Source organism: Sesamum indicum, linkage group LG8 (genome assembly GCF_000512975.1).
Source record: "Sesamum indicum cultivar Zhongzhi No. 13 linkage group LG8, S_indicum_v1.0, whole genome shotgun sequence".
NCBI lineage: Eukaryota > Viridiplantae > Streptophyta > Magnoliopsida > Lamiales > Pedaliaceae > Sesamum > Sesamum indicum.
The window spans coordinates 12,272,824-12,296,065 of record NC_026152.1 but is presented as its reverse complement, the minus strand read 5'-3'; the positions used below and the strand labels follow the sequence as shown (position 1 = coordinate 12,296,065).

Below are 23,242 nucleotides of genomic sequence, written 5' to 3'. Positions count from 1 at the left end.
ATATTAAATATTAATTATTAGTATTTAATTATAATCAATATATTCAAAAAGAAAAGGATAATAGGACTGATAATATTTATTTATAATATTCGATAATTATATATTATATATGCGCAATTTTTACTTGACTCCCTCCATTCAATAATATAATAGCTGATGTCATTTTTCTTAATATGTATATTATTTGTATAGAAGGGTAATGTGCTTATCATGATTTTATTGATTATAATATATTTATATGTACGTGTATATATTAAGTTATTATATATTTTTTTATAAGTATTTATGCATAATAATATTAAATAATGTGAATATTGATAGTTTGACTTATGTATATATATATTTGAGGCGAGTGTAATAAATAAAACATGGGTGGTAATAAGGTAGAAAAGGTAATGTAATAATGGTTGGCATTAGAAAGGGTAAGTGGTCATAATTACTATTTTGTAATATAAGTTTATATGCTTGAAAATGAAGCAATGGTCAATTCTTTTATTTTCTAGAAACAATAATGTGTTGTGGTTGGAATATTCCAAGGACAATTCATGAATCTTTGTATGTATGTACGTTTGGTGTCTTGTCTTTTTCTTTTTCTTTTTTTTTTTTTGGAAAAATTGCATTCGGTTCATCAATTACATGACTTAAACTCGATATATTTTTCTGGTCGTTGCTTGTAAAATTATCGAAGATAGTCTATATTTTATTTTCAGTCATTTTGCCAATTTTCATTAGGAAATTGATGGAAAAAATTACGTGTAAATCATGTGTCCATTATCACATGGTTGTTCTTTTTTTCTTTTTTTCTTTTTTCTATGTGAACTTTCTAATAGAAGTTGGTGGGATGATTGAATATGAGACTATTTTCGAGAATCTCATAAAATAATTGGGCTAAAAATATACAAAAATTAAGTCATGGAATGAAAAATGCAATTTCCGCTAATTTTGGACCTATATTTTTCTTATTTTGAATCTCATTGATTATTATATTTTACTAGCTTTCAATATAAAACTTTTGTATTATCAATAAAAATATTAGGGTGGCATTAGTAATAAAATGTCTCGATACATTGGATTTGAATTTTCATGTTAAACGGTGAACATATTATACAACTGAACAGGTAATATGATGTGAAAATTATACCTGAACCTCTAAAGATGTCCGAGAGTCTCCAAAATTCTAACTCGAATTTGACCCGACTTGAATTAGATCTAATCATGTAATTGATCTCCTTAATTGTCGGATCACAGCTGAACAAATGATACATGTTAAGTCATACAACCCAATAATCCTATAAATATACAAGTTTTAGATGTCATATACAACTTCTGACGCTTTATCATTACTTTCACCTTCACGTCGTTCCAATCTTTATAATTCAGCTGTTAAAGAGTTATAATCAGGGATTTTTTATATTGTTATCGAGCATTGAAAGAGCAGGTGAATCAGGACAATCTTAAAACTCGAGACTGAAACAAGATAATCTAAATTCGAACCTCAATTTCAGACAAAAAAAAATGAAAAAGAAATATTTAAAAAAAATAATGGAATATTGAGGAAGCACAATTGTGAGTATGTATGATCCATTTCACTTTCTGATAGAAAGATGTGAGAGGTTATAAATAACACATGTTTGGTAGTTAGACCCGGATTTCTTGCGACTTTTTTCAGCTTTTTTTGCAATTGTTCAATTTTATTTTAAAAAATTAAGTTGAAAAAGAGTGTTTTATGGTTTACTATTTACAGTTTTTAATTATTTAAATTAAACTCATTTAAGTAAAAAATGACGATTTATTGGTAAAAAATTGTATATAATAAGTTTTTTTTTAAAAATAAAATATCAAACTTCATTATTTTTCCATTTTACCCTTTTGTCTTGAAATGCTCCCAATTTTTACTGCAACTAAATTTCTAATTTATTTTTACTATAAAAACATATTTATAAATATATGATCGCTCTTTGTAAATTTAAAATTTAAATATAAATAGAGTAATAAATCCTTCTAGATTTCTTGCGATTTCCCATGGCCAATTTTTGTCGTAAAAGTTGTCAACAATCAATTGGTTGAATTGACATTACCCCTTTCCTTCATAAGAAAAGTCCTGAATTTAAACATAAATCCCCCCAACCCCCCACCCCACCCCTATATTTTTTTTAAAAAAATGTCACGCAAGTAGATTCTCTTGTAAAAAGTCAAATTATCTAATATTTTGATCTAAAATAGAATGGTTGAATTTATGAAAATAATAAGGGATCTAATGTCATAAGTTGAAATTGGAATTCTTAATTAAGGGTTACGTTTAGTGTTTAAGTCCAAACATAAGTCACAGATTTTCCTTAAATGTATTTGTTCACAAAGGTGGGTAAGAACAACACTAGTTAGCATTTACTTATAATTTTTCAATACATTCGTTAATAAGATAAATGCCAAGTTAATCTGATTATGTGGACTATAATGATTGCAGAAAGTCGACCCAATTCAAGTTTGGTTATATATATATATATATATATATATATTTTTCAAACATATTTTCATTTTTGCCAAAAGAATTAATAATTTTTGTCAACGAGTAGATACAGCTAAGGAATTATTATTATTATTATCACAGAATATATTTTATTTTTGGGAGAATTTTATAAGTTAGCAAAATAAATAAATAACTTTGGTCAACGAGTATAATGAGCCGTGCCATAATTTGGTGGTAAAGATAAGTAGGCATGACATATGACATCACGAGGTACGTTAGATCTCACGCTTTCTGTTGCAGTTCAACTTCAGAGAGAGGTAGGCCCATATATGCTTTATTGGGCCTAGGTTTTTGCTTTAAACTGTAGGCCCATTAGCCCAAAAGAGTGTAATATTATAGAAAAAAGAAGAGTGGCGTCGCCCGGACTCGAACCGGAGACCTTCAGTGTGTTAGACTGACGTGATAACCAACTACACCACGACACCCCATGTTACCTTAACATGGTTAATTTAATACTGTTCATATCCAAGTATAAATTTATTAGTATATACGAAGTGACATGACATGTAATTGATTATCTATTATATGAGATATTGTCTATTCTAATTTCATGCTTTTAATAATATTATTCATAAAAATAAATCAAAATACTAGGAAAAAAAACTAACATAAATTTATAAACAGGTTGATTCCTTTCTTCTATCAACTCTCCAACTTCTATTGAAGAAATTAGGGTTTAATTTGGAGAACAGTCCTTCCTATCGCTGGTTTAAAAGCATATCATCTGGCAATTTGACGTGGGCATTCCGCCAAAAATTTAATAATAAACCAAATCCGTCAATACAGAATTAAATTTCAAAATATGACCAAGTTGCGGGAGATCCTAGATTAAACTAATAAAAAAAATATAATTAAATATATAAATGAACTAACTTACAGCACCAAAAAAAATACTAATCAATACTCAATACATACTTATTCAATATTTTAGTTCTTTAAATTTATTGAGTTATGCTTTTCAATTAACTAAAGCTCATGATGTAAAAAAATTTAAACACAACTTTGGTATATATTAACTATTATTTTTTTTATATAACATTAAAATGGCTAAAGTAAGCGACACACTCATACACACACATATATATATATATAAATATATAAACTTTCTAATTAGAAAATTTCATTAAACTCTAATTTTCGGTATCACAACAAAAGTTGTTTAAATTAATCAATGGAGTTTAAAAATTTTAAGAACCTTACATTATTTATTGATTTAGTTACAAATATAATTGTCACTTGCCTTGCCAGTTGCCAGTTCCCACCACTCCTATCCTATCTAAGACAAATTAACAGTTCAATTTTATCAATAATAATTATATATATATGGCAAATTACATCAAAACCTCCTGAAATTAAGTGTAATTATGCAAACATCTCTTACTCAACCTAAAATTATAGGTACAGTCCTTAAGGAGTATATGTATTAAAATTTCGCCACTAAACAAGAATGTAGTTAGGGATTGGATTCGAGTCCGAACCACTAAGATTTGAACCCGTCTTATAGATTCAAAACGTGTATATATAGATTTGGCTCAACGGTTTTGGCGCTCACGCATCAACTTCAACTCAAAAAACCAATGGTAATGGAAAGATCAAAAATCCATTTGCCAAGAACGTCTCCCTTTCTTCCGGTGCGACCACACAATCACATAACCATCAAATGCCCCAAGAATTTACCATTCCTCTGCATATAAATACTGCATTTCATCACCCCAGAACATGAACAGTTTGAGTGTGGCATTTTCTTGGAGTACTGCAGAAAGCAATAAAGAAGGAGAGAATCAGCTCCTCCTTCCTCCGCGAATAAAAGAGGCGTCTGGTTCTCTCTCCGTTTCGCGTTTCGCAGCTCCAAGAAAATGGGTAGATGGATGAAGCCTGAGGTATTGATTCTTCCTTTTCTTGTTCATATTTTCAAGAATCTCTTTTGCATGCTTTTTTATCAGGAATGTTTATAGATTCATCTCTGAATAAATATTGCCGTTTTGAAGAAATTACCCTGACGCTTTTCGTGTTTTAGTTTGATATGTACGCGGAATTTGTAATATAAAATATGATTGCCAAAATGCAGCATAATATGTATATGATTATAACATGTCTAAAACTATGATCTTTGTGTTTTAGTTTGATATTTGTATGGGATTTGTAATGTGTACGGAAGTTCTTCTTAAATATGTATAATATGTCCAAACCTTAGTGTAATTTATCTCTGTTTTGTGTTTCATGTTGTGGTCTGGAATGACATGAAATGTTTTGATGAAATAAGTATATCATTACATCATGTAGATGATTTATGCCTGTGTTTGTAAATAACCATGAAAACATCTGCAAGGGAAGGCTGATGATATGGTAATATTTGGGTATTTTGCATCAACAGATTTATCCACTTCTTGTACCAGTTGGCTTTGCAGTGGGTATTTGTGGCATGCAGCTGATCAGAAATATTTGCACCAACCCGGAAGTCAGGTAATATTTACTCTATCTCTCTTGTTCCACCATTTAGACGGAGGAATGCATCCAGCATATGGTATTTACTACAACATGGGAACATACGTATAGTTCATGCAAGAAGTAGAACAGAAAATCAGGAAATTTTTTTACGTAGTAATTGTCAAAGTGTAACGTAGTGTTAGACTCCACACTTGACAATACTTGTAAACAGTGAGAAACGTTGTTATGTGCGTTTAGCTGTAGATTAAAGCAACGGTTGATTGATCAATATGGGTTGTTTCAGGGTCACGAAAGAGAACAGAGCAGCCGGTGTTCTTCAAAACTATGAAGAGGGTGAAAAGTATGCGGACCATGCCTTTAGGAAGTACCTTCGTGGCCAGCACCCGCAGATCATGCCAGGCATCAACCGTTACTTCTCAAAACCTGAGTGAGCGCTGTTCTGAAGGCCAGTCGCCGTCTTCTTCTTGTTTGTAGCTTCTTGAGTTGATTTCTGCAAGCAGATCTTAGGCCATATAATTGGAAAGATATTAAAAAAAAACATGTAGAGGGTAATAAAGCCTGGTTGTGCTCTGTCTCAGTTGTAATGCGTCAAAAAACAAGTCTAATTTCTTGAATTTTGAATAAAGAATGTGTAATTTGATTTTGTTGAGCAATGGAATAATTTTCTGAATATTACTTGTGTAGTGATTTGTTGATTTCTCCCGTTGTTTTTCATGTGAAGTATAGATGCATTGGAGCTGGTATACTTGTGTTCAATGACCTGTGTGGTATCAAAGGTTGTTTACAATAGCTTGTACTTCTGTAATGCCAATAAGTTGCACAGAAAATTGTGAATGCTTGAAGACGAAAGTGAAGTGCAGGAAAAATCCACGAATGGGAGATGATAAGCAGAACTGTAAATCAAAAACATTTTTTCTGAACTCTTTTTCAGCAAAAAGATGATAAGCACTTAATTTAAGCTGCTGCAAACGCCGCATAAGAGTAATAATGCACAATGTTAACCATCCGGATATCAAGATCTCGCAGTAGGGACTTCTGTTTTCTTGTGAATATATGAAAACAAAATGGAAAAAAACTCGAATTCCACATCGATGACAACGAAGAACACGGTCACTCTTGGGTGATCAGAAGTTTAGTATTAGTTGTCATGAACAGGAGATCAATCAATCATGTTACTTATTTCCCAACAATGTGAAGGCGGAATGCATATTATAACAGACTATAGTTATATTTACAACTAGAACGATAATTCTGGGCCGATAACTGGTCCAGATTTATGTTGTCTAACCTATCATTCTGTATGAGCTGGTTTACTCTGCAAAATTTGTGAATCTAGAATGACATCGATGCTATCCTTCCTAAGTAATTTGTATCAGTTAATCTGTTGTGAGTTCCTATGTACAAATATAAGTAGACAAAGTGCTATCTTCTAAGTCTGTCATGATTCATGTCAAACCTTTGCACGGTTCATCCTCATTGAAGCAATAACGAGCCAGTGATTGTGATTTATGATCTGCTGAGCCAAAGAATTTAATGTCATTCTCATTCATAGCTGTTCTTGGTAGAAGATCTTCTCAAGAATTCCATTACCAAACTTGAGAATGCAGAACTACTATCTCCAAGCAACTGAGCGGGAGAGTCGTATTCTACAATCTTCCCTGCATTAAGTAAGTTATCACAGAGTTTAGTCCAGGGGGGACAAGTATTATTATGTGTGTGTGTGTGTGTGTGTGTATACAGAGAGAGAGAGAGATTCGGAGTTCTATTCATTCTTACCTTCACCAAGAACCAGAACTAGGTCATTGTCAACTACGGTAGGTATCCGATGAGCCACAGTTATAACTGTACATTCGCTAGTTTCTTCTCTAATCGTATTCTGGATCAAGTTATCCGTTGCTGTATCTACTGAAGCTGTAGCCTCATCCAGGACCAATATCCGTCTCCTTTGTAACAGCACTCTAGCTAGACATACAAGTTGCCGTTGCCCCAGACTCCAATTTTCTCCATCTTCAGCGACTGCATGTTTTCATAACGTTTATAATCAGTAGTTTCAAGCAAGGACATCAATCATTTCCAAGATTTTGTTAGAAACCAATCAAGACCTGGAGCATCAAGAAGTCGTTCATCTTGTTTCACAATTTCAGCGAGATGACATTTGTGTAAAACCTGCCACATTGGAACATTGCAAGGAAAATAAGTAACATGTCGTTTCAGTCAATTATGTAAAGATGATTTTTGACACATTACCTCCCATATCTCATGATCTGTGTGCTCTTGCAGAGGATCAAGATTTGTCCTCAAAGTTCCTTGAAACAAAGTTGGATCTTGCGGGATTATACTTAACTTAGACCTTAAGTCTTGCAAACCTATCTTGGAAATGTCTATTCCATCAATCATGATGCGTCCTTGTGTAGGCTCCACAACTCTGAAGAGGGCTTGGATTAGAGTAGACTTTCCACTTCCAGTTCTACCCACAACACCAATTTTCTTTTTACTTGGGAAGGTGCAGGTGATTCCTTTGAGTACTTTAGGAAGAAAAGGGTTGTACTGTACGTGGAGATTTTCGACTTCAATTCTTCCATTGAGCGGCCATTTTGTGTCCGGTCTGCAGTCTTCGATCAGCAGTGGAGCTTCACTTGGTATGCCGGTGAACTGAAGGATCCTTTCCACACAGATCATTTTGTTTTCAACGTTGCAGAGGTTCCATATCACCCATGCTTGGAGTACATTTAAGTTCAAACCATAGGTAGCTGCTAGTCCTGCCAAGCCTGCAAACAAACACATGATTAGTCTATATGCAGAATGTAGACAACTCCTGATGTTTGTGCAGTTACAAAAAAGACTGTTGATTTTTTAGTATTACATATATATCCTCTGTAATTATCTCTCTCGAGTGTCAAGATATAAAGGAAGGTAAAGGATGAGGAGGTGCTTACTAGGGTCGATGGCTGATCTTGGAAGGCTAACGAGGATGATGAGAAGGATGAAGAAGACGAGGTTGAACAGAAAGTTGATCCGAACACAGAGCCATTCCATAGTGCCAGAATTGTGGAAGGCAACACGAGAGTAATCGTTGATGAGTTCCGCATTCTTCTTCCAAAACCGATCTTCCTGATTGAAGCTCCGTATTACTGTTGCTCCAGATATCGATTCTGAGAAGTGCTGGAGAATGGGAGCTTGCTGAATTGGAACCATTCGAGCTAATTCTCTTGCACTGCTGATGTAGTATGACTGCATTAAAGGAAATCATTACCAGTAAGCATAAAGAACTCGCTAAGTTGACAGAAATTATGCATTTATATCACAATGTGGCAAAGAAAGTTAATGGTTTGAAAGCATTCTTGCCTGATACCATATGGAGATGCCGAAGATGATGAGGAAGAGGAAAAAGACCTGCCAGGCGACATGGGACATAAGCACAATGATGCTCAAAAGCTGAATAAGCGCAAACGCTAGTCCAGCTAATCTGTATGGAATGTCTGTGTCCACTATGCTTTGATCTGTTGAAGACTGGCGATTCCAGGACAGAAAATTTTAGAAATCTCATGTGTTTTACACAAAATCAGATGAGCCAAACTTCTGGAATATTGAGGAAAGATCCACTGACCCGATTGAGAATTCTGCTTGAAGGTGTGGAGTCGAAGAATGACAAAGGTGCACGGAAAACTGATGTGATCATTCCTAGGAAGAGGCGCTGAGCAGTCTCAAGAGCAATGGTCGACAGCACAAATGCTCGACCCAAAATAAAGAAGGAGCTTCCACCAGAAAGCAAAGCAAATATCTCAATCAATTGCTGTTTTGTGACACTCCCGTTTCTTTCTGATCCCCAAGCAATCCAGTAATTGCTTGCCATCTGCAGAACCTGGAAAAGGACCTGACACAACAGGATAATTGGAACTAGAGCCCCTTTGTATGCAGAGGTGACGAAGGTTGCATAGACGTGCCATTTCACTCTGCCACTTTCTGTTTCTTCATGCAGATTTCGCTCTGAAACTCTGCTACTTCTGCTAAGGTCGACAAATTGTATTCCCGTTTCTTCTATTTGTTTAGCCTGGTGGTAGCTCTTATCTGAGTTGGTAGTCTTGTGAGGGTTCACCTGATTTAAAGATTTACTGTGAGCTGCCATTTGTCTTATGAGTTCCCCATCAGGATTTGAAATCAAATCTTCATATTTTCCTGACTCGACAATTCTGCCATCCTTCATAACCTGTACACAGTATGCATCTTGTAAGAACAAGTTACCAAAAAAATACCAATATATTTGAAGGAATCTGTGTAACTTACCAGCACAAGATCAGAAGCATCTAAAAACTCCAGCTGATGAGTAACATAGACGACAGTCTTGTTACGCAAGAGTTGCATCAGGCATTTCTGCATGTTGTCAGAGTCGAAAGAGAACTTAATTAGTTATGCACATGAGTGGCAAGTGAAAGTTTCATTGCTAAAGAAGTGTATATTTTGCTTGCCTTGAACATGTGAGCCCCAGTATGTGCATCAACGGCGCTGAAAGGATCATCCAGCAAATATATATCAGAGTTGCTGTAGAGCACCCTCGCCATTTGGATTCTTTGCTTTTGTCCACCACTCAAGTTCAACCCCCGTTCACCAACTACGCATAAATCTCCATCGGCCCACATCTCGATGTCATGGTTCAGTGCACAAGCTTCCACCACATTTTCGTATAAATCTCTATTCATTTCCTTACCAAACAACACGTTATCTCTGATGGTGCCAGTTTGTATCCAGGCACTTTGTGGGACGAAAGCTTTTGAACCGTAAGTTTTAATACTTGGCCCGGAAATTCTAGGTATCTCGCCGAGTATACTGCAGAGGAAACTCGTTTTACCGGAGCCAACTGAACCACAAATAGCCACCTTGCTCCCTTTTGATAATTTGAGTTTCTTGGTTATCTTAATGGTCGGTTTCTTTCCTTCTCTATTCTGCCATGCGAACTCTCCCGGTTCAATCTCAATGGCGACACCCGGCTTACTAGCAGTAGTATAGTGCAACAACCTCTTCTGATCATCTTCCATGATAAAACTCTGAACTCGATCAATTGAGACTTTAGTCTGAGCAATCATAGAAATAAGCTCTGGTAGATTATAAATAGGTTCTTGAAGAATTCGAAAAGTGGCCAAAGCAGAGAGAACCGTCCCTGATGTTAACGGTGTTCCCAACACAACACAAACTCCAAAAGTAACGACTGAAACTAACGTTGGCGAAGCCCAGAAGAGGAAAGCAACAGCTGAGCTAGTGTAGAGGTATTTCTTAAGCCAACTTCTTTCTGTCTCCCTAAGCTGAAGCAGCTTCTTCAAAAAAGTCGATTCCCAAGAGTGCAGCTTCAAAACTCTCATGCTCTTCAAGGTCTCTGAAGTAGCTTTTATCCGTGAATCTTTAGCTTCCATTATCTTGGTGTGGAGTCTTTCTTGCATATTGGCAAGTGGGGTGTTGCTCACCATCACGAATATCGTGGTGAAAAGAGCAGCAAAAGAGGGAGCAGCCCCCAAGTTCTTGTACAAGATAATGAGGGCAAAGATAACCTGAACTGGAAGCAACCAGATCCCGTGGAAGTACCAACAAAAGTCTCCAATCCTCTCAACATCCACATTGATATAATTAATGATCTTGCCGCTACTGGTACCACCATATTTAATTGACAGAGATTTTTTATATATCAACGCCATCAAAGCCGCCCGGACTCTGATGCCAATACGACGAGCACCAAAATACCACTGCCTCTGAGATAACGACTCCACAGTCTTTGCAGTGAAGAAGACCAATGCAAGAACCATACCATGGTGCCATTTCAACTTTTCATCCTTTGCTGACAAGAAATCGACGAAGCTCGTAATTAACAGTGGACCAATGTAGGAAGCAGTTGTATTGACCCCTGGAAAAACCACAGAAGAACCATCACTAAAACTAGAATTGAAATATAACATTTTTTTTTTTTATCTTCTACATCTGATTAGGCATAAAGAAGAAGAACCTGCAAAAACTGCATTTATGGCCAGGGGCGTCCATATTGCATCGAGTATGGCATTTGGCAGGGAGGCAACCTGAGTTTTCTGCTTTCTGAAAGAGTCTTCAAGCAACGAAGCCGCTTCATCAGCAGTTTCTGATCGAGGAATTGGCGGTATGTCTCCCAGTTGGAGTTTCTCATGGCGACCCTTTTCAAAGAGAGGATTAAGCCATCTGAACGTTAGCTGGCTCCAAATTCCAGCAGTAGAAAATGGATCACTATCATGTCCTAAATCATTCCGTAACTGATTTTCAAGTAATGGTTTTATGGTATCACTCATTTTCTTGGCAATATTCTTACGCAGAGCGCTGAAACATAGCAGCACAGACAGCGGAAGTGACAGAAAATCAATAATGTTAGCTTTGGGAAGAAACTTGGGCACTTCTGCAGACTCGAAACGGTGGAGGATATAAAAGACAACCACAAGCAAATCACACGTGCTCGAAAACCCCCACCACAGAACAAGAACTAATGGCCACTTTTCAGCCCCTCTGCTCACTGCATAAACTGCAAGAACACATGCACAACACCAAGCAAGTGTTGAGAAACCCGCCTCAATCGGCCCAGTCCCGACCCAAAACTCATGAAGACAGAATCCCACATAAGAAATGCTGATTATGAAGTTTAATACAACAGTAATCTTGCTGAAAAGGGACAGTTTTCCTCTAAGCAACAAATGATTATCACCACCAAAATCTCCTCTTTCCTTCAGGAAATCCCACAATAGCCACACCACAAAGAACAGGCAAAATGCCACATCAACCAACTGCAGATTGACATCCATTAACAAAAGAAATCCAGAACCAGAACTCAAATAGACAAGTTCAATCCAGTTCTATCAGAAACCTGAAACATTCACAAGAAATGAACTCATAAATACAACCTGCAAAACACCAAGATTCTTGCACAAGAAACAGCCCCAACACTAAAATACACATAAAGAGGAAAAAGAAATGCAAGAACTAAAATCCCATCAAAGCAAGTGGATTAAATTACAAAAAGACAAGAAACATCAACAAATACATACTATAATGCTGCATATATATCCAGAATTGGATCAAATGCGAAGAAAGCATGTGCGGCGTTCAGGGTTGGTGAAATAGTGGAGGAATCTGAAAGTTTCAGTCATGATGTGTGTACTATTTGCTTATGTGCCTGTATTCTTGCCTAGGATTATTATTTATATACAAAAAGAACAAGAAAATTCATTAAAAAAAAATCAAAAAGAAAAAGAGAGTCGCATCAAGAGATTCTTGAGAGCCATCCCTATCCTTATCTATGATTTATTTTAGTAAATGATCCACAGAAAATTTAAAAATAATAATAATAATAATAAATAATGGGACCAGAATCTTAACAGTCTCCGCAGTTTGAATGCTGTTCAATGTTGTCATTCTGCAGAGTAAGAATGTCATCATGCATGTCCTCATTTTATAATCATTTCCATAGTCCATATATCACATTTTTTCCTCTAGACTTTCCTCACCTCATAAACAAGAATATGGGTACACTCGTAATCCATAATATCCCGTTGTAGATGTTAAACTCAATGCACAAACAATGGATAAGTGAATAATCACACATACACCATTTTCAAAAATTAAGAGCACGTGTAATTCACCTATACATCCAATGCAACATCTGTTGGACGTATGGTTCTAACATATTATTTAATCCCACCTCACACAGCCTCATATATATATATATATATATATATATATGTGTGTAAAAGGAGAAATTCAAATTTTTTCAACAGACAATGAATTTACAACCATATCTGGGAAATATTCATAAAAAAAGATAGAGTTGTAAATATAATCAACCAAAAAATTAGTTGAATCACATCAAATCTAAGTTTTAAACAAAAAATTTCCATACAAGAAAGAAAATCAAGAAAAGGGCAAAACATAATAAAAGCGTTCCCTAATGAACACAAGTTTTATAAAGTAAAAAAAATGGTCCATGAAATTTGAACCCCTTTTTGCAAGTCTGGTGGCAGTGACTGTGTGTGTGTGTGAGCAGTTTGTCCACATCTGCTGTACAACTCATCAAAGGATCCCCTGGTTTCAGAGGGGTATATGAGGTGGTGGCATGTGGCTGGCATGCGGTTAAAAGGCATACGGTTTCACCACGTTGGACGGAAAAGCGTGGTGGGTGAATGAGGGCGTGTGGGGGTAAAAAGGAGGCTCACTGTACGGCTGTGGCGTTCGTGTGGTTGGTGAGAAAAGAGCGATTTCTGTAACACTGCCCACTAAAATTTAAAGTTGTTAAAGTGGTCCTATGTACACAATCTATTTTGGATTCTTGGCTCAGACCCTAGGGTTGTGGTTGAATCCTATGTTAAATTTCAATAAAATCGTGTTTATATACATTTTTTTTAAAAATAATTACATATACAATTCTTAATCAATTGTCTTTTCACAAACCACGTCTACTTTTTAAAAAACTACACATACACTCACTCGAAAGGTCAGCATCATTTACACAAAGTACCCATACTTTTTAAAAAATTACACATACACATCAAAGAACATCAACAACATTACGCAAATTACTCTTATTCTTTTGCTGTTAGTGATAGTTTCTATAAATAAAGAATATAGATAATTTATGTAAATAAATAATAAATCAGGAAGTGTAAATATAATTATCCTTTTTTTTTCCGAGCATTCTTGAAAATATAGGTTTAAGTTGTAGCGGGAATCTGCATTAGTTGTTGAAAGAATTGTAGGTTGAATATAAAAACTGAAAAAGAAGAAAAAAATTATGAAGTTAGAGTGTTCGGAAAAAATAATTTAACATTCACAATTTTATCAATAAGTTGCAATATGGTCCCCAATTAGGTACCACATCTCTTTATCTCAATTTACATCTTCCTCATTAATAACTTCATCTTTCAATTTCATTCAACAAATATAGCATCGCACTATGATTAATTTATTATTGCCACACCGTAACTACAGTTAAACATATAACAATAATTTTACAGAACTACAATGTAATCCAGACAGGTAATCAACAATTAACGAGCAAGTATACAATATAAGTATATATAAATTCGATTAATTATACTTACATCATTGTCAAACGGATTAAATTAGTAGGAGTTGTTCAACCCTCTACTTGATGTTCTTTTATTATATTAAATTATAATATGTATAATCAATGTATATAAAAAATGTAGTAAAATTTAAATAAAATATGAAATAATATTGACCAATCACTAATCTATAAATAACCAAATCTATTAAATTTATCGATGAAACATTATACTAATTTATAAAAATCACATTTGATGAACTCACCAATCAAATAATATAAGTATATAAATTAATTAATAATTTAAATAATTAAATGCTTACCGAAGTCAAACGGTGAACAAATTATCAGAAATTGAAATATTGAATACTTCTCTCTGTGTGTGTGACTTTTATGTGTGTGTCAGATATATATATTAGAGTAATTGAGGGGGTGAGGTGAGAAATATCCCAACAATCTTGGTAGCTCCTTGGGGTTGGCAGCCTCGTGCTGCGCCCCAAATTTCAAATTTTCTTTTTTTTTTTTTTGGAAATCATAACTATTTTTTTTTAAATTTAACATAATTTTAATTTTTTTTATTATTTAAAAAATTGTAAATAGTAAATACCCCTTAATATTTAATAAAATTATTTAATCTTTGAATCGAGTTTGGAATTATCAACTTTGTCCTTATTGTATATTTTTTATTTTTTAAAAAAATTACTAAAAAAATCGGACGAGGTGAATAAATATCCATTCAGTTCATAAAATAATTTCAGAAAATTTTTAAGAATAAGTAAAATTATAAGTTATAGTTCATAATAGTATTTTGGTCAATTCATTACAAAAAATAGATGAAAATCTAATAGAAACTAACAGATTTGACCAATTATTGGATGGCATTTGAAATTGAGAGGGTATTGATAATTTTTCAACAATGATAAGGCACTTATAATTATGTCAAACCTTGGGGGAGCTCGTTGTAGTTTACACCTCTTTTTAAACTTTTGTTAAATTACAATTTGGTCACCAAAGTTCTAAATTTATATAATTCAAACCTAAAAACTTTATAAAATTTCAATTTAGTCCAATAAAAATTTCATATATTCAAATTCTAATCTATTATATATTTATTGATCAATATAGATTTTAGTATTTAATAATTAATCCCATAATTACGTACAAAAATTCATGAATATAACAACGCTCGATAACTATAAGTCATTTATATAAATACGTACAAATTACTCACTAATATAATCTCCAATTTATTTGACTGAAAATGAGTCGTCTTTATCAATTGAGCCAAGAAATGTTTGACAGGTTTCCACTTGCAGTGATTGCTATTATTTGAAAACTCAATACCCACCAACACCACATTTAGGGGGAAAAAAGGCACAAAATGTTGAAAATGACTTGTAATTAATGCAGCATGTGCTTTTACTATGATTGAAGTTAGGAGTTTGATTTAATTTGTAATCATTTTACTTTTTTTTTTTCTTTTTTCTTTTTAAAATTAAATTAAAAAAAAAGAGAGAGAACAGTACTCTTTATTTATAATTTTTTATTTTAATTTTTCTATCTTGTTTTTTCGAGTCGATAAATTGATGGGCACGTATCCGTATCAAACTCAACGTCTAAGCACAAATAGTTTTGATTATTCAGTCCTGAATCGACCCATGTTTAGTTCTGTAATTGAACAGTTCAAACGTATATTTTGAACAATCATTTTTGTATTATTTGATTCATGTTCAAACAGTTCAATTTCGTGATGGAACAGTCGATAATTCTTTTGTATTATTTGGCCTCCTTTTTAGAAATTATTTTTAAAATTAAATTCCATCCAATTACTTTTTATCCCATCATAATTAATTTTTATCTAATTATGAGTTATGCTATTAATAATATTTTTTATTTCTTTGTAAATTTAAAAAATAAGATTAATTTGAAACTTAGCTAAATCTATGTTTGTAGATTCGATTGAAATTGGGAATTTAAATGTCAAAATCATTTTTTTAAAGAAAAAGTTATTTTAAATTAATTATCATAATCAGTTATATATGTAAAATGATTTTATAATAAAACTATTAATAAAATATAAAATATGAAATAAAATAGTAATTTAAAATAAAGAATTCAGAGTAATATTAAATAAGTTGAAGCATTTTAATTCATGACAGCATATACCCAAATCATTAGTTATTACAAAAATTGTATAAAAATAATTACATTATTCTTCTCAGGTATTTAATTAATAACTTAAATCGATGAAAATCAATTAATGACGACAAAAAAAAAAACTTAATAAACATGAATAAAAATACAATTATTTTAATAGAGCAATAGTTAATAGAGTAAATTATATTGAAACCTCCGGAACTAGATCTAATTATACAAATACTCATTGTAATTTACAAAATCATAAGTGCACCTCTTGAAGTCGTAGTTGTAGTTGTAATTACAATTACACCCTCTGTTCAATGACGAAATTTTCCGCAAACACCCCTTGAGACATACTATATGAAAAAATCTAACTCAAATCGGGTTTGTCCGAACCTGAACTAATTATGTGACAAGTAGAATACACTTATCGTTTGATTGATGTACAATTTTAAAAAAGTGATCAATCACTGGACAAGTGTATCATACTTACTCTGTGATTGATTTAATCAATCGAACTTGATTTTAGTAAGAATTTTGCATATTACACTAACATTCTATCAGGAAGTCTATCTGAATGTTTTGTTGTTAAAAAAGACAGCCATAATTAAGCTCTTTTCATCCAACTCTGCATTAATAATTTAATATTATTTATCTCATAGGAGAATACATAGAGATTATTTTGGATGTGCAGTATTTGTATCGTGATTGGAATTGAATTTAGTTACAATTTGCATTTATATAATTAATTATGAAATTGTGAATCCAAACACGTAATTGCTTGTTCTAAGACCAATTATTTTCTTATAATTAATTATGCAATTGTCGGGACAGATTGAATATTTGTATATTAAAAAAAAATGACTATTGGCTACAATTTTAACAGTTAGGGACTAAACTCGTGGTAAATAATTTTTATTGACCATGATTAGATAAAATTGATATAAAAATATAGATTTTTACACCAAAAAAATGTTACCTGTCATGGCTAAGAACCATGGTAAAAATATTTGCCATGATTTTTAGCCATGACAAATATTTTAACTACCCTTGTAGTCGTAGATACCACGGCCAATAATCGTTACATGGCATGGTTGATTATTATTTGCTATAATTTTTTATTTTTAACCATGACAATTAACTATAGTTAAATATTGTGTTTTTTATAATGGTATTAGTTATCGATTAATTATACGTACCTTAATTTTATGAATATAATTATAATTTTTTTTCTTTCAAAAAAGGGGAAAAAAGAAAGGTGGGCAACCATCCTTTTCTGGAATATTCTGGAATTATAAAAGCAAACTCCGTTTTTCCAGTATGAAATTTCTAGGAAATAATAAACTCCATTTTCTTCTTTTCATTGACTAGAAAAAGATATGGGCAAGTGTAAGTGTTCTTTTTGGATTGTTGAAAGCACAAAGGTTTTGTGCAATTTGACATCATTTGTCTTTTCATTCATCATATAATTAGTCAATTATGGTATACTCGATGTGTGTGTGGTCGTAAGTACATTTTTCTACCCTCAAAGTTTGGTCGTAATAACACATAAATTTTTTGTAATTTAAAAAATTACATTTAGTACTTCTAATATATCATCTACCTCATGTGATGTTATATATGTACTTTTGGTTTTTAGAGCGGAAACGATGAACTTTTTATCTTGAATAAATCGATTATAATATATAACAATATACTAATTATCAATATCATATAATATATATAATCAACACCTACTATTAAAATAGAATAACATCTCATATGTTGATAATGTTCAAACTCATCATCTTAAAATCATAAATCTCAACTTCATGAATTAAATTTGACCTCATCCACGATGCCGTATATATACGTACTTCTATGGTTATAATTATGTATGCTTATCCAATACGTATGTCAGTCTACTCTCTAATATTTTATACTATATTATATATGTATATATATATTACTCTACTTTTTTATATCACATAAAAAATAAAATTTACAGTGAACAAGTTTTCTTTTTTCCTAATATAATATTCTTGTTGTTGGGTTTATAATAATACCCCAAATATAGTAAAATCAAATATGATAACAATGTATCAAATAATAATAATAATAATAAAGGTAAGTAAGATTTATATATATATATATATATATAGGTAGGGTTAGGCATACCTTTTGATAAAGTCGGTTTGAAGTCATTCTCAACTCAATACATGAAACAATCCAACTTTTTGCTACAACATCTGCATTTTGGGTGGATTTCAGAAATCTTTAATTTAGGGTTTGTGTGTGTTAATATTTGGGAAGAACACCAAAAATGTGAAGAGAAATTGGAAAAATTAGGGTAATTTATAGCCCTTTCAATGCAATTAAGGTTTTCTATTCTCATACATCTCAATCTCTCTCATCTCATGTGTTCACACTTAGCTAATTTTGATTGCCTTCTCTATCCCTACCTTTCTACAACCTAACTAGTTGATTTAATGTTAAAATACACAAAAACTCTCTACGTTTTAACAATGCGTCCAAAAATTATAGTTCTATTTATAACTACATCGATCCCGTATTCAAAAACGAAACTTACACAAACACCCTCTCAAAAACGTTATAACACTAACACCCCTTTGGATGTGTAGCTGTAATTTTATAAAAGATGGAGGGTGTTTATGTATTTGGCCTAACATCATAGGTGTTTATGTAATTTACACTTTAATTTATGAATCTATATATAAGTAAAGCAGAATTAATGAGGCTATTTAATTAACCATTGCGCATTTATATTTGGATAGTCTTATTAAACTCTATTTTGCTGCATATGAAATTACATACTTTTTTTTTATAAATTAAATATATTTATTTATAACTATTTTTTTTTAAGTTGGAGAGTTGTTTGGATAAATTAATCAATAACCAATCTATATATACTTAATTTTGTATCAAATAATTATCGAGTACTTTAATTCTTTAAAATATTTATTTATGTCTTTTAGTTTGATTGAACGCTTCAAACATTTATTTTTGAATTAAGATTTTAGAGTCTTACAAACCTTAAAATTATTTTTAAAAATATCTATAAGATTTTTCAAATAAATTATTTGAATAGTACCCTCTTGAATGGAGTTCATTGAATTGGGTAGAGTCTGAATCTAAATTAATTTATTTTGGTCTTTGTTGGATTTGGACCTGAATAGAGTAAGACGCTACCTATTGATAGGCCTAATTCCAACACGCGACAAAATTTTCTCTATGGGAAAAACCCATCATGATAGGTAAGTATATAGAGATTATTAAAATGTTTAATTTTATATAGAGATTCGATAAAAAAAAATTAATATAATAATTTATATTTAAATTAAAATTTAGTTAATAAAATAAAAATATATAGGATCATATTACTTATATTAAAAAAATTACTTTGACATTCCTTCTACCTTTTGATAATTAAAGAAATACCTTTAACGGTATTTTGATCCTTGAAAAATTATTTAAAAGTTGACAGAGGCATTTTTGAGTTTTAAAAATTGTCAGGAGTAATTTTTGTACTTTTTTAAAAAATAAAAATAATTTATATAAATAGACAATAAATGAGGAGGTCCAAGCAGAAAAAGACCTCAGCTAAGATTTCCCAGAGGTCCCATTATGCAAAGAAGCACAAGAAGGTCCACGGAAGGCCGAAGAGATGCGCAACCACTTGGACATCGGGACATTCTCACTCACACATGATTGAACCTTAGTCAGACAATTAGGAGGCATGAGAGTTGTCTTGCCATAGAAAATGCCCAAAGATTTAGGAAAATTGTTGGAGTGATTTCAACCTCCCGTTGAGAATTCAACAAGTTTATCCTGTGAGGAGCCTTGTCGTCCTGAAGTATAAGCCTTCAATAATCGTTGATTTGAGTTCCTTTCCAAAACAGTTGGAGCCTATCTCTCGGTAACCTCCTTTCCGAGTTCGTAGCGGATTGCACTCCTTCGATCGCAGTAGGTAAAAACTATAAAAGGGAGATTTACCCCCTCAATAAAGGGTAATGTTCTTCTTGGCTATTAACATGCCCAAAAATTATTATTTGAAGTTCAAATCCCTAATTGAACATGTCTATATGAGTAATTTTTTGCTCGCATCAATTACATAGATCACTCTCCTTAAAAAAAAAATTACAATATTGAATACTATAACAATTCAAAGAATAATCTAAAAAGGGAATATTGCTAAAATATTTAAAATTCATTAACTCGAAAAATTATTTAAAGCAAGAAAACAAATTTTCCATTATATATTACAAATTCTTAGCTCCCCCTTAAATACTTCTATCCAAACATATATAACAAATTGAAATTTCAACAAGGGTTCATTAATTCCATCATTTTCAAGAAATTGAAATGGTGAATAATTTTCAATACAGTTGTGGGAATCATTGCAATTTCCAACATATTTGGAGCATTGTCCAATGAAAATGACTAAAATAATACCCAAAGAATATACCCCACAATACAAATGATGAAATTTTATAGAAATAGTGTCGACATAATTTCTCCAATTTTGAACAAGTGTGACAATGAAACATGACAATCCTCGTTCCTAGAATTCCTAAGTGCTTTCCAAACATAAATTGGTCCTAAGCCCCCCCCCCCCCGACCCCCCAAAGATTTGGTTCTTTGAATAGATTTTACCTCTTTTAAATCTTGAAAAGCTTGCAAGTTTTATGGTCTTCAGAAAAAGATAAACTTTTGCATTTTGTCTTTGTTTTTTCCACCTTAAAATTAAAATTAGATAAAAAAAAAAGTATAAATACAAACATAAACTTCAGATCACATTCAAAGAGAGACGTAGGGAGTTTGCATGCCATACGTTTCATTGACTTTGCCGTCAATGTCTAATTCTTGAACTTTAGTGAGATATGTAAGAAATATTTATTTTCGTTTATATATATTTTTTGCTCTAAAGGAAAATACAAAGATATATATAATTTCAACCTCTGTTTTTTAGAATAGGAATAGCCCACTGACTGTATCTACATCAATCCACAATGCACCCATTCAAATTTCATTCAATTAAAAATTATCCTATTTTTTAAGATAACTTCTTTTCTGATCAGGTCAACAAAGGCATAAAATATTTTGATTTATTTTTTTTATAAAATAAAGTAAGATGAATTTACCTGAACCAATACATGATTTTCTTTTAGTCTTTCTGGGATCGAGTCTTATATTAGGAAGTTCGATCATAGTATTCCATTTGAATCCAATTTATTCAGCTTTTTCGTTGGGATGGTGGTTTTTTATGATACTCATCTATTTTTTTTGTAAATTGTATTAATTTTTGTAATACTAACTAATTATAACGAATATATATGGAATAGAAAGATCCCAACCCCCCAAGTAAAGAACTGTTACAAATAATGAAGAAACTAGTAGATTTAGATACGAAGCAACGTAAAATAAAAAAAAAAATTATACCTTAATATTCGTTTTGATAACCTGCTACTAATTCTTCTTCTGCTTCTGGTAAATCAAAGGGTAATCTCTCACACTCGACTAGAGAAGAAATTAAAAAAACGATAAACCCTATAGGTTGACGCCACAAATTCCATCCCCAAAAATCATATTTTGACTGTAACGAGTACTACCTGCATTTACTCCTTTTGTGCCTGAAGATTCGGTTGACCCTAACAAGCGTTTAGAAATTAAAGGGATAATTACACTCCTATCCGCTCTCCTGAGACTTGGTGTAATTATATGTAAAGCCTATGTAATTTAAAAAATTACATCTAGCACCCATAAGGTTGTTTTCGTCTAATAAATAAGTCCCTTTGTCAGTTAAAATTCACCGAATTTATCGATATTAACAGAAAAATTCGAAAAAAAAATCTATCTCAACCCTAATTAACTTATTATTTATTTATTGCAGATCAAATAAGATCAAATTACCTCCATACGTCTTCACGCGTTAATGTATGTGATGAGGTATATCTTCATAATTATAAGGGTAGTTTAGTTAAAAAAAAAATTGTTTGATTTCCAATAAATCAATAATCAGTCAATCGAGACTAAATATTTATTTTCACTCATCATTTTTGTTAAAATCAGTCAATTCAGTATATTTTGATTAACGAGAAGGCTTATTTGTTACATGAAACCAAACCTCATGGGTGTTAAATATAATTTTTCAAATAATAGAATATAAGTTCCTATTGATAATTTTAAGACAACAAGCTCCGCATATGTGCTTAAATTTTTAAGATATAAACATTCGTGTATTTTTCATTGAAAAAAAAAAAGGAAAAATCGTATAAGACGTGAAAGATAATAAAATTATAGTTATAATTTAATATAAAATATGGAATTTTTTAATTTGAAAATTATTTCTTTTGGGATGGTATGTCAAGATCCAATAATATGTTTCGTCTTTAACATCCGAAAAAACTAAAATATAATTTATTTGTAAATTAGATATGAATCGATTAAAATATCTTTATATAAATAATTATTATTTTAATTTATTAGTTCGATCAATATTTGTTTTATTTATATAAACTTGAAGTCGACACATTTTATTATTTTTTATCAGTTATTTATTTTATTTTTTATTTAATTAAATAATAATAAAAATAGAAATTATATAGACGTATCAAGTGTGTTTTCACATGCCGAATATTATTTTTCTATGAAAAATGTCAGGGGTATAGAAGTCTTTTGGTTTCCCAACCGTTGGAAGTAAGCGAATTTGAAACTAATTCGACCGTTAGCTCCAAAACGCACCATCCAAAGAACCCCGCCGAACTAGCCGTTGCATTTCCATTTGCATCTCCACCAAAACCCTAAATTTATCTCTTCAAAATTCGCCATACAGCAGCATACAAGCTCTCTTCACTGAACTAATATCAATCTCGCGTCCTTCAATTAAAACACATTAAGCCCTAATCCACAGTTGCCTGTAGATTTTGGTGATAGAGATTCGAAGAGAAAAATCTATGGCTTCAAAAACTGCCACAAAGGACATAATCACTCTGCGAGGATCCGCCGCTATTGTTAGTGAATTCTTCGGTAAGCCCTGTTTTTTTTTTTTTTTTTTTTTTTTTTTTTTG

At 32.1% G+C, this 23,242-nt stretch overlaps 3 protein-coding genes and 1 non-coding gene across 5 annotated transcripts in view; 2 read left to right on the top strand and 2 right to left on the bottom strand.

Moving 5' to 3' along the window:
• Window positions 2,879-2,952, bottom strand: TRNAV-AAC. The gene has a single exon. It is a non-coding gene; the product is annotated as a tRNA-Val (tRNA).
• Window positions 4,241-5,647, top strand: LOC105168371. The gene is made up of 3 exons (XM_011088430.2): window positions 4,241-4,407; window positions 4,902-4,990; window positions 5,259-5,647. The coding sequence occupies exons 1-3, from the start codon at window positions 4,384-4,386 to the stop codon at window positions 5,404-5,406; spliced, it is 261 nt and encodes an 86-aa protein (XP_011086732.1). The 5' UTR covers window positions 4,241-4,383; the 3' UTR covers window positions 5,407-5,647.
• On the bottom strand, window positions 6,130-12,244 carry LOC105168369 (putative ABC transporter C family member 15). Of its 2 annotated transcripts, XM_020695594.1 has the most exons (11): window positions 12,025-12,244; window positions 10,965-11,843; window positions 9,442-10,865; window positions 9,260-9,346; window positions 8,583-9,182; window positions 8,321-8,485; window positions 7,912-8,206; window positions 7,223-7,743; window positions 7,078-7,141; window positions 6,752-6,991; window positions 6,130-6,633 (listed from the first exon to the last, which is right to left on the bottom strand). In XM_020695594.1, exons 2-11 carry the CDS (start codon window positions 11,779-11,781, stop codon window positions 6,518-6,520), a joined length of 4,329 nt encoding a protein of 1,442 aa, XP_020551253.1. In that variant the 5' UTR covers window positions 11,782-11,843; window positions 12,025-12,244; the 3' UTR covers window positions 6,130-6,517. The 2 variants fall into 2 exon arrangements, with proteins under 2 accessions (XP_020551253.1, XP_011086731.1); XM_011088429.2 differs by lacking the exon at window positions 12,025-12,244 and having other exon boundaries at window positions 10,965-11,987.
• Window positions 22,920-23,242, top strand: part of LOC105168368 (mitotic spindle checkpoint protein MAD2) — a 1,758-nt gene continuing 1,435 nt past the window's right edge. The window contains exon 1 of the mRNA XM_011088428.2: window positions 22,920-23,201. Within this exon, the coding sequence (XP_011086730.1) occupies window positions 23,129-23,201 (73 nt within the window). The 5' untranslated portion in view covers window positions 22,920-23,128. The remainder of the gene's footprint in view (window positions 23,202-23,242) is intronic.

Excerpts from the sequence above, each read along its gene's own strand:
- LOC105168371 (XM_011088430.2), top strand. The coding sequence starts at position 4,384 with ATGGGTAGATGGATGAAGCCTGAG. Across the intron at positions 4,408-4,901 it reads GTAGATGGATGAAGCCTGAG|ATTTATCCACTTCTTGTACC; the intron begins GTATTGATTCTT and ends TTGCATCAACAG. Across the intron at positions 4,991-5,258 it reads TGCACCAACCCGGAAGTCAG|GGTCACGAAAGAGAACAGAG; the intron begins GTAATATTTACT and ends GGGTTGTTTCAG.
- LOC105168369 (XM_020695594.1), bottom strand. The coding sequence starts at position 11,781 with ATGGATGTCAATCTGCAGTTGGTTGATGTGGCATTTTGCCTGTTCTTT. Across the intron at positions 8,486-8,582 it reads CAAGCAGAATTCTCAATCGG|TCTTCAACAGATCAAAGCAT; the intron begins GTCAGTGGATCT and ends TGGAATCGCCAG. Across the intron at positions 6,992-7,077 it reads ACGACTTCTTGATGCTCCAG|TCGCTGAAGATGGAGAAAAT; the intron begins GTCTTGATTGGT and ends GAAAACATGCAG.